Source organism: Lodderomyces elongisporus, chromosome 1 (genome assembly GCF_030384665.1).
Source record: "Lodderomyces elongisporus chromosome 1, complete sequence".
In the NCBI taxonomy this organism is placed as follows: Eukaryota; Fungi; Ascomycota; class Pichiomycetes; order Serinales; family Debaryomycetaceae; genus Lodderomyces; species Lodderomyces elongisporus.
In genome coordinates, this window is record NC_083673.1 from 714751 (window position 1) to 731010 (window position 16260).

General features: G+C 37.0%; 8 protein-coding genes across 8 annotated transcripts; 3 read left to right on the forward strand and 5 right to left on the reverse strand. All coding sequences in view use genetic code 12, as the record gives it.

The window, feature by feature from the left end:
• Nucleotides 1–24: 24 nt before the first annotated feature.
• AIP1 (WD40 repeat-like protein) lies at nt 25–1884 on the reverse strand (the record flags this gene model as incomplete). Its single annotated transcript, XM_001527697.2, has 1 exon — nt 25–1884. One exon carries the CDS (start codon nt 1882–1884, stop codon nt 25–27), a length of 1860 nt encoding a protein of 619 aa, XP_001527747.2.
• Nucleotides 1885–2330: 446 nt separating this feature from the next.
• MIC60 (MICOS complex subunit mic60) lies at nt 2331–4067 on the forward strand (the record flags this gene model as incomplete). The annotated part of the gene is made up of 1 exon (XM_001527698.1): nt 2331–4067. One exon carries the CDS (start codon nt 2331–2333, stop codon nt 4065–4067), a length of 1737 nt encoding a protein of 578 aa, XP_001527748.2.
• A 496-nt stretch (nt 4068–4563) lies between these two features.
• On the forward strand, nt 4564–5910 carry CTU2 (Cytoplasmic tRNA 2-thiolation protein 2; the record flags this gene model as incomplete). Its single annotated transcript, XM_001527699.2, has 1 exon — nt 4564–5910. One exon carries the CDS (start codon nt 4564–4566, stop codon nt 5908–5910), a length of 1347 nt encoding a protein of 448 aa, XP_001527749.2.
• A 347-nt stretch (nt 5911–6257) lies between these two features.
• PVL30_000265 (uncharacterized protein) lies at nt 6258–7133 on the forward strand (the record flags this gene model as incomplete). The annotated part of the gene is made up of 1 exon (XM_001527700.2): nt 6258–7133. The coding sequence occupies one exon, from the start codon at nt 6258–6260 to the stop codon at nt 7131–7133; it is 876 nt and encodes a 291-aa protein (XP_001527750.2).
• A 280-nt stretch (nt 7134–7413) lies between these two features.
• YVH1 (tyrosine protein phosphatase yvh1) lies at nt 7414–8352 on the reverse strand (the record flags this gene model as incomplete). Its single annotated transcript, XM_001527701.1, has 1 exon — nt 7414–8352. One exon carries the CDS (start codon nt 8350–8352, stop codon nt 7414–7416), a length of 939 nt encoding a protein of 312 aa, XP_001527751.2.
• Nucleotides 8353–8887: 535 nt separating this feature from the next.
• HXT4 (fructose symporter) lies at nt 8888–10567 on the reverse strand (the record flags this gene model as incomplete). Its single annotated transcript, XM_001527702.2, has 1 exon — nt 8888–10567. One exon carries the CDS (start codon nt 10565–10567, stop codon nt 8888–8890), a length of 1680 nt encoding a protein of 559 aa, XP_001527752.1.
• A 3677-nt stretch (nt 10568–14244) lies between these two features.
• HNT3 (aprataxin-like protein) lies at nt 14245–15105 on the reverse strand (the record flags this gene model as incomplete). The annotated part of the gene is made up of 1 exon (XM_001527703.1): nt 14245–15105. The coding sequence occupies one exon, from the start codon at nt 15103–15105 to the stop codon at nt 14245–14247; it is 861 nt and encodes a 286-aa protein (XP_001527753.2).
• A 424-nt stretch (nt 15106–15529) lies between these two features.
• On the reverse strand, nt 15530–15901 carry PKR1 (SMK killer toxin resistance protein; the record flags this gene model as incomplete). Its single annotated transcript, XM_001527704.2, has 1 exon — nt 15530–15901. One exon carries the CDS (start codon nt 15899–15901, stop codon nt 15530–15532), a length of 372 nt encoding a protein of 123 aa, XP_001527754.2.
• Nucleotides 15902–16260: the final 359 nt, after the last annotated feature.

Below are 16260 nucleotides of genomic sequence, written 5' to 3' on the forward strand. Positions count from 1 at the left end.
TCAATTTTTTTTTCCAAATTGTTTTTAAAGTTCTACATTCCACATTTTTATTGTGGCATCCAACCCTCCACTGAGAAAAGAGCCTGTCTTTTTCTCCGGGTCATATTCATACCATGACAAGCTAGAAACTCCAGAGGAGTGTGCTAATGGGAACTTTATAACTTTAGATGGTTTCTCCACTGAGTATATGATGATACCGCTATCGAGCCCTGCACTTAGGAGATACTTTGAATCCTTGGTCCATTGAGCATCAAACACCTTACTTGTATGGAATGCCCATCTTGTTGTGACTGTCTTGCCCTCGGAGTCAAAAAGAGTGTACTTACCAGTTGAATCAGCAACGGCCAAATATTTTCCATCTGGAGAAGCCTTGACTAGAGTAGGAGGTGATCTCAATGTTGGAAACAGCTTGTTGGTGGGTGTAATTTTGGTGTCTGAAGCAATGGAGTATTCGACAATTGTGTTTGCAGAAACATTTGTAAGCCAGAGATTATCGCCAAATATAGTTGCTGAACTAGTTGAGAATGACAAGTCTTGTTCATTCAATAGCTTGAGATCGTTATCGAAAAAAAGAATTTTCTTTTCGAGCAAAACAACAAGGCCACTAGAAGGGATCTTCAATAGTTGTTTAGGCTGCCCTGGTAATTTTACTGAGTTTTGAACGGCTCCCGTTTCCCATTTTTTCAAAGAGTCATCCCAGCCCACTGTATACTGAACTCCTTCATCTGTAACAATGTCAACCAAATAGTTGGTGTGCTGCTCATGTTCAGTTCCAAACTTAAGAGGCTCGGGAAGAATGTTGCAATCACTCAAGCCTTGTTTCAAAAATACACCATCTGAGCTCCCACTAAATAAATCTGACCCCTCAACGACAATTTTTGTGATTGGATGTTGATGACCCTTGATTACTTTAATCAATTCAACACCATCATTTGAGAAATAGTTCAAGTCACCGCTAACACTAAGCGAGATAATATATTCTTTTCCTATAACTAGTCCAACCTGTTGATTAAGCACACTGGGCTTTTTCTCAACTTCGTACTTTTGAACCTCTTTTCCTTCCTTGGTCCATTTCTTCAATGACCCATCGACAGATGCAGTAACAAAATGTTCTGAGTCGGGGAACCATGCCACTGCAAAAATCCCACCGTCATGGGCCAGTTCAATTTTCTTAACAAATTCGCCTGTTTTACCTTGGTAAAAACATATCGTCCTATCTGATCCTACCGAAACCAAATGATCTCCATTGGGACTAAATTTGACATCCCTAGCCACATTTGAATGGTTGCCACGTAAACTCTTGTCAAACTTGAATGGAGGTCCCTGGAAAAAAACCAATGCAAAATCATCTCCAACGGTGGCTGCTCGGTATGGACGCTGGGGTTTAATGTCGACGGCATTTATGGTGGAACTATGGCCCTGGATATCACCAATGGAGTTTCCAGAGTCCCAAGTAAATGCATGACCAAACTTTTCTTTTCCTTGACCAACAGCTATGATTCTTGAATTATCGGCATCCCAAGCAATTGATTTAATCGGGCCCGAAAGGATATGAAACTCGCTCTTTATCACCGGTGCTTCGAATACATCATTATCATCCTTACTCTTCTTTGGAGCTGAATCCCAGATCTTTATTTGACCCGAAGCGTCACCCGATGCAATATAAAACCCGGATGGAGAGAACTTGACTGCAGTAACTGGATGAATGTGTTTGCTAAAAACAACTATGGGGAAGTTTGATTTGAAATCCGCAGGTCGTACAATGACAGATTTGCCATTAGCATACGCCAACCGGTCATTCACGGCATCGTAGGCTAGGTGGGATGCTTGACCACGTTGAGTGGAAGGGTTTGGAGGCGCAATTGATACTGGAGTGATGGGCATTGCTTTTTTTTTTTGTTGGGCTTCTTAGTGAATAATATGGACGAAAACTATGATTGGGCAAAACACTCGCAAGATAAAAAGGGGGTTGAATGAGTTTGTGCGGAAAGTTGTGTGTAACTGTGTAATTGTATATGTGTATGTGCGCAAGTATTGTTTTTGAAGGAGAAGAAGTGTGTACCTAGTTTAATCGCACCAAGTAGCACCAGTAACATTCAATTTAGTGGTTGAATCCGAAAAATTCAGAAAAACTTCCAAAACTTTTTTTTTTCCCGCACCAACAACGCTCAAATTTAAGCTTAACATTCCATTCACCACACAAACCACCATCATTCAGTAAGAAACCTAACAAAGCAAAGAAGGAAGGAAGGAAACAAAAACCGAAAAAAAAAAGTAAGAATAAAGAATAAAGAATAAAAGAGTAAAAGAGTAAAGAAGAAGTTTTCAATATGCTTAGAGTTGTTGGTTCAAGCGTAAAGCTTCCTGTGGTTAATTTAACCTCGAGCAGGGGAATTTCGGCAGGAATTGTGAAATTGAATAAAAAAGTTGCTGGTCCTCCACCGGTGATTACAGTGAAGAAAGATGAGCCATTGGTTACACCACCAAGTATTGAGCCAATTCCAATCACAGAGGAGATAGTTATTGAAGAAAAACCTAAAAAGAAGTTTTCTTTATTTGGTTTTTTGTTCAAGTCTACACTTTTACTTGCAGCAGTGTATGGTGGTACTTTGTACGTAGCCACAAAGAATGATAAAGTGATGGACTTTGTTGTCGATAATCAATTGCCATACCATGAAGAATTGCTTGATGTGATTGAGAACACCACTAAAGAAGACTTGGAGGATGCTTGGTACAATTTGAAAGGCAAGGCTTCAAACGTTAAATTACCTACCAAGGATGATATTGAACAAATGACAACCAAATTGGAACACAAGGGAGAAGATCTTTTGAAAGAAACCAAAAAGAAATTTACTGAGGCAACTGAAAAGGGAAGAAAAGGCACTGAACTCACGCCTGGTGAGCAGTTGCAAAGACCTGTTGAAGTAGAGAGTATAACACGAAATGTCACTCGTTTACCATTGATTGAGCTCAGCTCTGATGTGGCAAACTCTGTCGATTCCTCGGTTAGGCAAACAATTGCATCTTTAAACAATTTTATTCAATCAATTGATGCTACTCCGCTTGCTTCCTCCAACACTGCCTTGGTTAAATCCATCGACGCTAGTCTCAATCAACTTGCAAAGAAATTGAACTCCTTAACCACATCGTTCGATGAAGAGGTCAAAAATAAGTTGAAAAAGTCACAAACCGAGTTGTTTTCAGCTTATACCAAGAAAGAATTGGACTTGACAGAGAATTTACTTCACCAATACAATGCCGAGAAGGCACAATTGGAAAAAAAATTGAACCAGCGATTGGAGCAAGAGGTGAAGGCAACAAGGGATGCCGTGAGTCAAGCAGCAACAAATGCTGTTTCAATGGTTAGAATTGAGCAAACCAAGAGCTTTGAAAAATTAGTGGCTGAAAAAATCAATGAAGAAAGAAACGGCAGATTGGCAAATTTGCAAAAATTGAATGACAAGATTACCGAGTTGGAGAAATTTGCAGTGTCCTTTGAAAATCTGATTGTAAAGACTCACGAAAGAAACTTGATTCAAAGATCAGTGGCTGCATTAAAGAATGCTTTATTGGCGACACCAGACGTAGATGCTACCCCAAAAAGCATCACGCCATATCTTGAAACTTTGGCACAGATATCAACAAATGATGAAGTGTTGAATTTGGCTTTAAGAGATCTTGCTCCATTGGTTTCCCAAGAATCTACGCACTCTATTTTGACAAATGCACAATTGTTGTCTAGATTTGAGCAATTGGCTCCTGAATTAAGATCCAGTTCATTGTTGCCTCCAAATGCAGGCTTATTGGGCCACTTGTCTTCACTCGTTTTCTCCAAGTTGTTGTTGCCAGTAAAAGGTGTTAAAGCGGATGGCAAGGATATCGAGTCTGTTATTGCCAGAATCGAATCAAGCTTGGTTAGAGGTAACTTAGATGTGGCTGTTGAAGAAGCTGCAAACTTGAAAGGCTGGACTAGAAGACTTGCAAACGATTGGGTTGTTGACGCTAGAAAAAGGCTTGAAGTTGAATTTTTGCTCAACTTGATTGAAAGCGAATCGAGGCTTTTGTAGGTACATAACAAGTATTTGACGTGTAAACTATTTAATCGTATCCATATCGAAAATTTAACTATATAAACTATATTGCAGACGAAAAGCTAAAGAAGAAAAAAGAAAAATTACCAAGAGAAAGTATTAAAATCAAAAAATGAAGAACTCGTTTTAATAAGCATCTTGTTTTGTTTGCCATGAAGTTTCCTTTTGCAATCTAATTACCTTCTCCCTTTCCCTATCCATTTTTTTTTTCTTCCTTTCCTTTTTCGATCTATTAATCTCTTGTTTTCCGTGTACTTTTTGTAGATCAATATGTCCTTACTTAGTATTTTATTTTTATTTTTTTTTTTTTTTTTTTCGCTTTTTGCTTTTTGCTTTTTGCTTGTTCTCTTCATTTATTTCTCGCTAATGTATGCAAGAGATGCTACGATATATTTTTATCGGTAGCGTTCGATGATCAACTACTTGAAGACTAGTTTTATTTCCATATCAGTACACCATTAATCAATCAACAATGAAGTCTTTGGAGTATTTGAATGAAACAGGTATTAAATGCCTCAAGTGTGATGAAGAAGCTATTATCAAAGTAAGGAGTGATGTATACTGCAAGCAGTGCTACCTCAGATTTATTCGAGGGAAACAACGTAAGCAAATGTCAAGCGATAAGTACAAGGTCAAGTATCTGCGAGATGGCGCTTCGCATAGTACAGAGAAAGTTCTATTGGCTTTCTCCGGTGGAGTCTCATCATTAGTGCTATTAGATGTGTTAGCTAGATTATTGGAAGAGCAGAAAAATACACATAGAGATTTGCAAGGGTTTGAACTAGTTGTGGCAAATATAAGCGAATCGGATGGGACAAAGCTGGAGTCGCTGCTTAGCTCAAGTAGTATTATGCAAACACTTTTAGAGTTGGTGGGTAATTACGAAGTCAGTATAAAAGTCAAGGTGGTTACTCCAAACATTGATCCTGTGTTTTTGCGACGTATTGGCGTTGATTATGAGTTTAACACGTTTGCCAACAATCTCTCTATTGAGGAACAATCTGTATCCAGTCTTGCCGAAATACTACGTGCATCTCCGAACAGATCATCTTCTGAAGACTTACGTGACGTTATATTTCATCAAGAGTTGTTAAGGTTGGCGCAAAGTGAAGGATGTGGGACTATAGTTTATGGACACTCAATGTCAAGACTAGCCATTGAAGTATTAGCGTTGACTGTGAAGGGGCGTGGATCGAATGTTCACTCGACAATCTTGGACAGAGTGGAAGATTATTGTGGTGACCAAATCAGTATAATATATCCATTCCGAGATCTTTTCGAATATGAGTTACGCGAGTATGCGGTACTTTCGGACTTGATGCAATACGAATCTGCATTTGCAAAATATGCGGTACCCAAATCCAAAGTTTCAAAGAATATGACGGTTCGAGAAATTTTGTCCATGTACTTGGACAGGTGGGATGAGTCCGGCTACTTGTCAACCGCATCGACGGTGGTTAAGATTGGTGAAAAGTTGACAGTTCCTACATCGCAAAACAACAGCAGTACTTATTGCTGCGATATTTGTGCAAAGAAAATATACCAAGATCCAAAGGATTGGCTACAAATGATAACTGTCAATGAGCCAGCCCCTTTAGTTTCAGATGAGGAACGTGATTATTTGCACCAGTATCTTACTTCACATACGGACACTATAAGCAAGTCTGGCGAACACGTAAATTTGTGTTATGGTTGCATTACTGCCATAAATGGAGCCGGTGGTGACTCTGGTGTTATTTGGCCATTACAAAAGGATGTGAAATTTGATCATGGAGAAAAGGAAAAAGCTAAAGTTTTGAAAGAGTATTCGTTGGAGTAGTGTTGTAAGAAGAAACAAGTACGTAGCAAGAGATGTAGTAGTAGTAGTAGTATAAGCATTGAAAGAATGTTGTCGTTATCATCACCAGTATCAGTATCAATTTAAACAGTATATAAATTCTATAATGTTTTCATAGCTGAGATAATCAATTGTTTTTTCTTTATCTTTTATATTTCTTTTTCATAAAAAAAAAATAATCTATAAAAGCTGTGAGATATATACAAAAAAGAATTGCTACCAAACAGAACAGTTACCTATTTACTTTTTTGTAAGGTAAGTATAATTCTTTGCAAATGAATAGGAAAACAAAACATTGACAACGAGTTATTTGCAACAAGTTTCATCCGATGTACACCTCTAATCTATATTCTAGAAGTCTTCACGGACTATGGAACTCGGAAAAATCTTTATGTGACCAATCTGCCGAAAATGCAAGTATTCTGGCAAATCAATTATTTGCTCCGCCTTTATCAACATACACTACAAATTCACCTGGTCCTGATCCATTTTTATTAGACTCAAATGTGAGCACGCGCTCAATCCTACGAGATTCCGAGGAAGTATTGTCCTTGCAAAGAAAAAGAGCTCATCAATTGGAGAAAATTCGCAAGTTGGGATATTCGAATATTCGACCAATTGGTGTAGGAAACACCATGGAAGAATTGGACTATGCACATTCACAACTTAGTCTAGCGGACGACACGGCCAATCACATTACAGCTGAGAATACAGAGGAAGGAGAAATGAGCACATTACCTCTTGCTGGATCAAGAGGTGGTATTCGTGATGGTACTGGTACCAATACATCGGCACTATTGCAAGCATCAGAGGAAAATGAGATTGATCTCGATGCACAAATTCTCGATGCTGATGCTTTACAGAATTCTGAAGATGATGATGATGATGATGACAACTTTGGTGATCTGTTTGATCGCGTATCCGAGCCAGAAGAGAGGGATCTCCGTATAAGGAGTCAAATACATGCAGATGATGGGTTTATGGCAGCTGATGTGGAATATCAGGACGATTATAGTCTACCAAGATCTGCAACTAATACAAATGTGTTGATGAGCAGTGGAGTTACCGGAATCTTCTCTGCTAGAACCAGTGGAACACATGCGTCAATAACAAGTCCAACTACAGCTACTTCGCTACGAACCGTGGGTGACCATCAATTTGACAATGAGAACGAATACTCAGAGCATGATATGTTGGTGGATTAAAAAGAAAGAAAAAAAAGATGATCTTTTCAAAGCTCAAGAAATTAAAAAAAAAATGAAAAGGAAGGGAAATAGATAATAAAAAAAAAAGCTAGCAAGCTAAAAATCTAAAAAGCTAAAAAGCTAAAAAGCTAACAATTACGCAATCTGGTCTTTACGTTATATAATTAAGCTATAGTTTATTTATTTCTTTATTTGTCTACGTGACTAAGAAACAACATATTTTATACGAGTATTTATAAAAGAAACAAAATGTAGAAGAAAAGAAATGACCACGTCAAGACTATGTTGGGCGCAAAATTTTGTCTAGCTTAGCATTTTGTAAGTGCAATGCAGGGATCATCCATTTACCGCATGAGCATCTAGAACCTTTCCAACTGTATCCCCCTACTTTTGTCGTACATTTTGGACATTGGAACTTGCCCTCTATTTCCCCCTTTTCCAACTCATTTCTCATCCAGTTTACTGGCTCGCTAAAGAAATAATGAGAGCAGTCATTGCTTGCTTCTTCAACAGAGATGATCCTCCTTGAGTTAGGTGCGGTTTTAATAAATTTCGATTGTCGAGACTCTGCCTCTGGTGGTTGGTGCTCTTCGATTTCTGATTCTGTAGCCAAGACTTGTCGGCACTTTCTGCATCGCAATGTATAGGTACTTTTGTTCACTGCAGCGTCTGGATCCACAAATACCTTGTTCATGGTTGCTTCGCGCAATGCAGAGCCAGTGGGGTCAATTTTGAGCGATAACGATTTTAAATACTCTTTATATGTCTCATTATCCAAATCCAACTTACAATTCATGGACTCGTATAGCTTAAGTTGTTCCATGAATGCCGGGTTGGGAGATGCTTCGGGTGACTTTCGTTGGACAGCGTGGAGGGTCTGTTCCACGGTCAACTTGTGTTTCTTCATGAGGTATGCCATTATCACAGCTACAGACCGCGATACTCCCTGGGAGCAATGTACTAGCACTTTCCTGCCTTGCGATGCGGCATGGTCAATAAACTCAAATGTTTCATCAAGGTGAGGTAAAAGGTTTGTGGTTTCTTCGTCGGTTATTGCAATCTGTTTCCATTTATATGCTGTCTTGTACTGTTCCTTTATGTCACCTGGTATAACTGATAGAATATCGCTAATCCCATATTCTTTCTTCAAGTCTTCTTGATTATTCAAGGGTTCTATCGAAGAGAGGTATACGCCTCCTAAAATCCTAACTGCCAGCATTAGTCTTTTAATGGAGAAATGACAAACCAAGATGAGCGCTGAAGAAGAGATGCCCTAAAAGAGAATGCCGCCAAAAATAAATGCCCCAGAAGAAAATGCGCGTTTCATATTAAAAAAAAAAAAGAAAAAAAAAAGAATAGACTTAGATATATAGTTAATATCAGATTGATTTCAACGCTGTGCTCTTTATAAAACTTTATTTAGCCAAAAGACATATCCAATACGCCGCATAGTATGTTGAAAGAAAAGTAGAGATAAAAGAAACATTGAGAATTTGAAAATGGCAACATCTTCATGCTCTTTATTCACATTAGGTCAATGATGATTGATAACCTTTTCATTTTTGTTTTTGTACTTTTTTTACTTATGATAACGATCATTACTATTACTCTTTGTTAAAATAAAAGATAAAATTTATTGACTAAGCTGAACTGAATTGAAATGTAAAACCCCGCATACATCAGGGAAAAACTAAAAGAAAAAAAAAACACCTCCTCTACTTTTAAACACACGCCTCGATAGGCCATTTTGAAGCTTACTTGAAGCTCCAGAATCTCTTGAGTCCCCTAACATTCTCCTTAACCAATTCCCTGGTTGGTTTTTCGAAAATCTCGTCAATTTCTTCCAATGTCTTACCTTTAGTTTCAGGCATAAAGAGCAATTGGTAAATCAAACCAAGGAAAGCAATACCACCATAGAATCCAATCGTCAAACCAGTGTAGGTCATGGCAACTTTCATTCTGTTGAAATTGTAAGTCACAGTAAATGCCCACAAGTACAACAATGCCGAACAAATAGTCATACCTGCATTTCTACAGTTGATTGGGAAACTCTCTGATGGAACGACCCAGGTAAGACATGCATAGGAACCAAAGAAGAATTCGTAAAGGATGATACCTGTCAAGTATACACCCAAAGCGGCAGCCTTGTGTGTGTCAAGAGGGATCAAGTAACCAACACCAACGAGGACCAAACCGACTAAGAAACCAATCAAGTTGTAACCCCAAATACGACGACCAAATCTGTCCATGTACAAGATGGCTGGAATGGTACCAAACATCAATGAGGCACCACCAACCAAGGACATAAAGATGGCATTTGTTTCACTAAATCCAATCTGTTTCATCAAAGTTGACATATAGTACATAACGGCATTGATACCAGTCAATTGTCCAAGGGACACCATCATTGCACCATAAACCAACGCACGTCTGTTTCTTGGCACTGTAAAGAGTTCCATCCATTCCTTAGCCTTGTTTCTTGTGAGGTTCTTTTCACGTTCGTATTCAACAGCCTGGATCATTTGTATAAACTCGATTTTACTTTCTCTTAATTCCATATCTCTGAGCCTTGTGAAAATATTATATGCTTCGCCAAAGTTTCCTTTGTATGCAACGAATCTTGGGGATTCAGGTAAGAAAAGCATTCCGAGAAACAAAATAGTTGAAAATACAATCGAGGAACCCAACATGTAACGCCATCCAGATTTGACATTGATAAAGATTGCTGCAATGGCAAAGCCTAGAACCTCACCCACAGCGATGAAAAGTTGATAAGCCGAAGTGATTCCACCTCTTTTCTTTTTGCTGATGGCTTCAGCCAAGTACACACCCACGGTACCACCTTCGATACCGACACCCAAACCCAAGATGAATCTTCCTGCATACAACACGTTTGTTGAGTTTGTATTGTCAAACACATCGCCAATTTGTTTTGGGATGGGGGCAGCGGCACACATAATAGCACCAATGGTGTAAAGTAAAATTGAAACCAAAAGCGAGTTCTTTCTACCGAGTTTTGCGAGCACGGAAATAAGGACACTTCCTCCCACGGCACCCAAGGGCATCAAAGCAGAGACCAAAGAGTTTTGGTGGTCGGTCAAGTGCAAAGCAGTATTCATTTTGATGGCACCACTGATAATACTTTGATCGACACCACTCAAGATACCGGCAAAAGAGGCGAAACCACCCATGAAATATGTCATGTGGTCGACATTTTTGAATTTGATGGGAAACTCGAGTCTTTTTAAGTGGGTCAAGAAGGCACCATCTGATTTTTGCTGTTCACCCATCAACTTGTATTTTTCGATTTCCTCATCGAGGTCAAAGTTTGGGGCGCCACCTTCGTAAGAACCTTCATCGTGGTCGAATTGGATCTTTTCTTGATGATCAATAGTATCGGTGACCTTTTCTGTTGAGTCACTAAAGATAGTCATTGTGAAGTGTAAAGTATTGGGTTATTGGTGAATTGAATCAAAAAAAAAAAAAAAAAAAAAGAAAAAGGAAAGACAATGAAAAACAACAACAGAGTGGAATCTCAGTGTCCTTTATATACCAATTTCCATGGTCGCCAAAACTTGGAGTCACCAGATGATAAATTAGCTAGCGCAAACCCCAACCACGCCTCCTCGTCTTTCATCTTACATCTCTCGTTTCTCAACTTTCTAAATTAGCCATTATCGTTCTTGTAACTCAGATGATGATAATGATAAATAATAATAATATTATTATTAATAATAGTAGTAATGATGATGCACAACTCCAATACAAGGTGGGGAAGCCATGGGGGAGCAGGAAAAACTATGTAGGAAAAATTTCATGTCAAAATGCTAAAGGTAAAAGCCCCCCAAAAAACAAGCTCCGAAGTTTGCTATTGTTCGCCTTAGTATCTTGCCCAAAAACTTGTATGTGTTCTTTCTTAGGTACTTAGTTTTTTTTTTTTTGATTTCATCTCTGTCTGTTCATTGCTTTTTGTCCTTCTTTTACTTTTTCTACTTTTCATCTCAATACATTTTTTTGACGATTAGCCTAGTACCACAAAGCTATTGTCTTGCAATAAAGTTATTGTTCTTCCTCATCCTCCTCCTCCTTCTTCACCTTCCTCCTCTTCCTCTCTCCCTCCCCCCCACACACATACATACATACTTATAAAGTCGTTCCACATAGGTATAGGGAGCAAGAAGTTCAAATCCCATGGGGGAAGAACGCATCAATTACTATTTCTTTTTTTTCATTTTTTCTCCACTATGCAGCAAATAATAAGGGTAAGCATGATTGTTCCCCCAATTGCCAAAAAGGATTCACCCTTACCCAACATCTGTGAAGAGTCGCCCTCTTCTCCGCTCATTAACTCGCTCGCTCACGTATGCTTCCCCTCTTCGTTAAGCCAACATCTTTGTTGTTTCTTTGTTGTCAAAAATCCTGAGCAAATGTAAGTTTATCCGTGGGAACAAAAACCAAGTAAAATAAAAGATAAAAGAGGAATTGACAGAACCTTCATTAAACGAGAAACAAAAAAGAGTCCACATGATAAAAAAAATTAAAATACAATAAAGTGAAATGTGTTGGTTTCTATTATTTTTTTTGTCTTTCCTAATTATTCAACAAGCGGCTAGAGCAAGATTTTGGCAACTCAAGATCCATCATAACCCTTTGAGTGGCTATTTGGGGTGGAGGAGCTATCACTCACTCACACTGACTTAATTATTTCTCTATAATTATAAAGCGTATCTGCAAAGACGCCTTTGGTTTGTCGGGTCGGATTAGAATGGTCGACAATCTTCATTTGCTCATTTGCTCATTTATTTTTCCTCAACATATTCTCGGATTAAAGAAAAAGAAATAGAGAGAGAGAAAAAGAGAGGTGTTTGTGTAACTTACTTGGTTTCTTTTTCTTTTTCTTTTTTTTTTTAATCCGATCCCCCAAAAAATAAAAATTGAAAAAAAAATTGAAAAAAAAATTCCAGTGAAACGTTTCATTTTGCTCTTTGCAAAATTTTCCACCTCAAAGAGTGATATAGCAATACATAAAGAAGTAGATGAAAAAGATGAAGTAGAGTAAGAAGAACAGGAAGTGGAAGGTGACTCAAAACGCGCTAAGTGCACACGATACTATGCTAGATTGTTTGTTTCTTTTTGTCTTTTTCTTTTTCTTTTTCTTTTTGTCTTTCAACATAAAATCCTAATTCTCGAATTTTTTACTGGGTGAGATTAGATTGCTTTGTGTGTCTTAATTTTTTTTTATATGGGGGGTAGGATGTAGAAACGGTAGACAATAATGTAATGCACCCGCCTTTGCCACAACATGTGTGCTCTATATAACATAGCTGACTCCTTCAACACCTTTGCTAATTATCATCCCTTTAATTTTTATATGCCTCTTTCTCTATTTTCTTTTTTAAATTTTAAATGTTATATTTTCTATTTTTGCTTGGAACCTTTGTTGCATACTGGAAAATCTAGTTCGGAGAAGCGGGTGAAGTATTAATAGTCACAGGTCGGGAGATTCCGAAAAATAGAGCTCGTATTCATCTTTTATTATTTTTATTAATTTCTTTTTTCTTCTTCTTCTTCTTCTTCTTCTATGATTAATACGAGAGTGAGAGGGAGAGTGAGAAAGAGAGAGAGAAGAGAAAGAGAGTGTGTGTGTTGTGGTTATAAATTAATCCGAAACGAATTATTTAACTTTTTTTTTTTCCTTTGTTAAGGACAAACTTTACCCTCCAAAAGATTATTGATGTAAATTTTTTGAAAATACAGACAAGGTGAAGTAGGGGGAAAATAATAGATAAAGAACATAGTAAAAGAATCTGGAGGAAGGGGAGGGATGGTTTGTACAGACACATTCATCCTGTGGTAAGCAATCAAGCAAGATAATTTGTTTGCTAAGCCCTTGCTAATACAAATTATTTTTAATTGTACAAACATCCTACCCCACCTTACCCTCCTTCATCTCGCGCCTCTTTCTTTTCTTTTTTTTACACCTCGTGTCTCAAATAAATGTTGTAATTTAACTTTTTTTTCTTTCTTCTTCTTTTTTTTTTTTTGTGAAAATGGAGGAAGAAGGAGTTTTGAACAAAGAATGGAAGGTAAAAAGTAAAAACCAATTTTCTGCAAAGTATCTCTTCTCTTTTTTTGTGGGGAGGAGGGGAGGGGGGACAGAAAGACGAAGGAAGAGGAAGAGAAACAGAATGTGGTGTAGTATGCATCTCGTCATATTCAAATGGGAGTTAAAAAAAAAGTTGAGTGTCTCAGAAAAATATATTTATCATCTTAGTGATCACGTGCCTAGATTGAATGTTATTAATTTATGTTGTTGTTTTTTTTTTTTGCGCAAGCACACACTTTCTCAAATTATCTACGGCAAAACAATAGAAAGATATTGAATAAAAAAAAGGAAAAATAAGAGTTTCACTAACAATTTATTTGCACGAGAATGATACAAATTTTTAAACACATATATATGCATATATATATATAGACAGGTAAATTTTAATTATTATTTTTGTTTCTCTTTTTTTTATTTCAAAAACAATTTGCTGCAAATTTCTCATTTGTTAACATACAATGTTCAAAATGCCCTTGTAATGAAAGAACTAAAGACAAAGGATAACAAAAACAAAAACAAAAACAAAAGGAAGCAGAGTGAATAGAGAAAAGAAAAGCTGCCAATACAATTAAGACAGCATCAACATCGAGTCTCTATCAGATAAAGAGTACTCTGTAGAGCCACCAAAAGAACCTTCTTCTTCTTCTTCGTCTTCTTCTTGTTCTTCTCTTCCGATAATGAACCTTTACACACAAAAATTAAATGCAGTTGCCAAATAGATTATATCATCATATACCCACGCCACTCAGGAGTCTACCTATATATCACTCTCTTTGAGGAAAAATCTGTATGATGTTAAAATGGTCAGATTCTCTTTATTTGAATCTCACGAAAGTTGCAACATATATATATATATATATATATATATTATTTTAATTTTTTTTCTTTTTTTTATTTTCTCGGTCTTACACAATAATGTTAGTACCACCACCACAATCTCTCGCTTGGGCATCATCTGCCGAGCGCACACCTAACACACATACATGTATTAGCTTATTATTCATCTCACATTCCATTAGGTTCCAACTTTTTGATGTTGCCAAACACAGCATACTTTTGTTCAAACTCCACCGTCAAATGTTCCTTCAATTTAACCATTGAGTTCCCAAAATGTTTGTTGCACAGCGGGCATTTAAACAGCGTAGTTTTTATAAGATCCTGCAAAAAAGTATTGTCCCTAGTGTGAAGTATAAAAGTAGGTTGTTTCAGATCAAAATCGACATCTAATGTGCCACCAACATTATCAATATTGGATTCTTGGCTCTTGTCTGTTATTCTCCTTGCATTTGCTTTTTCTTGTTTTCTTTGCGTCATTAACTTATAGTACAGTCTGTTATATAGTGGATCCAACTCATCGAATGGGACAAAGAATTTAGTGGTAAACGAATTGTAGTGTTTTTTGTTTTTTAATCGAGGTGAATGGAAATCCTTGGTCATAACATGTATATGCAAATTGCTCAATGAGGGAATTGAATGAATACCGGCTTGTATAAATGTATTTCTAAACTCTTGTAGTGCTGTTTCATCTATACAATTCTGCTCCACTATCGGCTCCATAACCAGCTCTACTCGCGGCTCCACCATAGTTTTCTGTATATTCTCTACAATCATATCCTTTGCCTTCTCCACATATATTCTTATTTGCTCGAACAATTCTTCACCACTAAAGTCGTCATAATCAGTATTGAACACATCCAAGGGATGCTTGTGCGTTACCTGCTGATGACGTGAAATCACCAACAAGTGTCTAATCGACTTGGGGAACAAATCCTTAATTATAACAACATTATCATCGAAAAAGAGAATAGAATCAAGGTGTTTTTCTGGATTTACTATAAACTTCTGAAAAACGTCTTTAAAACTCATTTTGCTTTGTATACTCACAAGAAAAAAAATAATTGGTAATCAGGAATTTCTATATAAAAAAGGTCTATAAACAAAAGGTTTATGATTGTGAATGCAATGTGTGTGTGCTGTAATGTGTATGATGTTTATGATGTGATGTGTGTGCAGTGTGAATAATGTGTATGATGTGTATGATGTGTATGATGTGTATGATGTGTATGATGTGTATGATGTGTATGATGTGTATGATGTGTATGATGTGTATGATGTGTATGATGTGTATGATGTGTATGATGTGTATGATGTGTATGATGTGTATGATGTGTATGATGTGTATGATGTGTATGATGTGTATGATGTGATGTGTGTGCAGTGTGTATTCTTTTCCTGTATTGTTTTCAATTCTTTTTCTTTTTTTTATGTCTGGCAAAAACAAAAATCCTCTTTAAACTTTTCTCTTTCTTGGTTTGTCACCAACAACCTTGACAGGAACTGAAGTCGTATTACCATCGAGGTTCTCAAATCTCTCCTGGTTCTCCTGGTTCTCTTGATTGTTCATGTCTTTTTTCTCCTTTGCTGCATTCAATTCCTCATTACTCTGCAATTTCGCCTTTTGTAGCTCTGAAATAAACCAAATAACCGTTCCATACAACAATACTGCAATCACAAGCAAATTGAAAAAATGTATAGATTTCGTAACATATATGAGTACTAGTAGCGAACTGATAAGCAAAATAAATGACCCATGAGTTGCAGTGATCAAGGCCGGTGTAGTGCCTGGTGTGAATATCGATTCCCACAAATCAATAATAAACATCGGGAGCTAGTGGATGGTACGTGTGTGTGTGTGTGTGTGTATCTATGTTGAAGGAACAAAGAGGTAAAGGGATTAGAATGCAGTCTGGCAGAAGGATCAACGAAATGAATAAACAAGTGTTTAGTGTAGCTATGAATGTAAGAATATGAGTATAACTGTTTTAGAGATCATTTGAACTTTCTGTTCCCTAATTTTTTTACTTCTACTTTTATTTTTATTTTTATTTTTATTTTTATTTTTCATTTTTATTTCTATTCTCATTTTTTTGGTTATTTTTTTTTTTCAACTCTATTTGATTTTCTTTTCCTCTTTAACTCATTAATTTCTGATCCCAATAGTGTGTATTAGCAGGATATTTT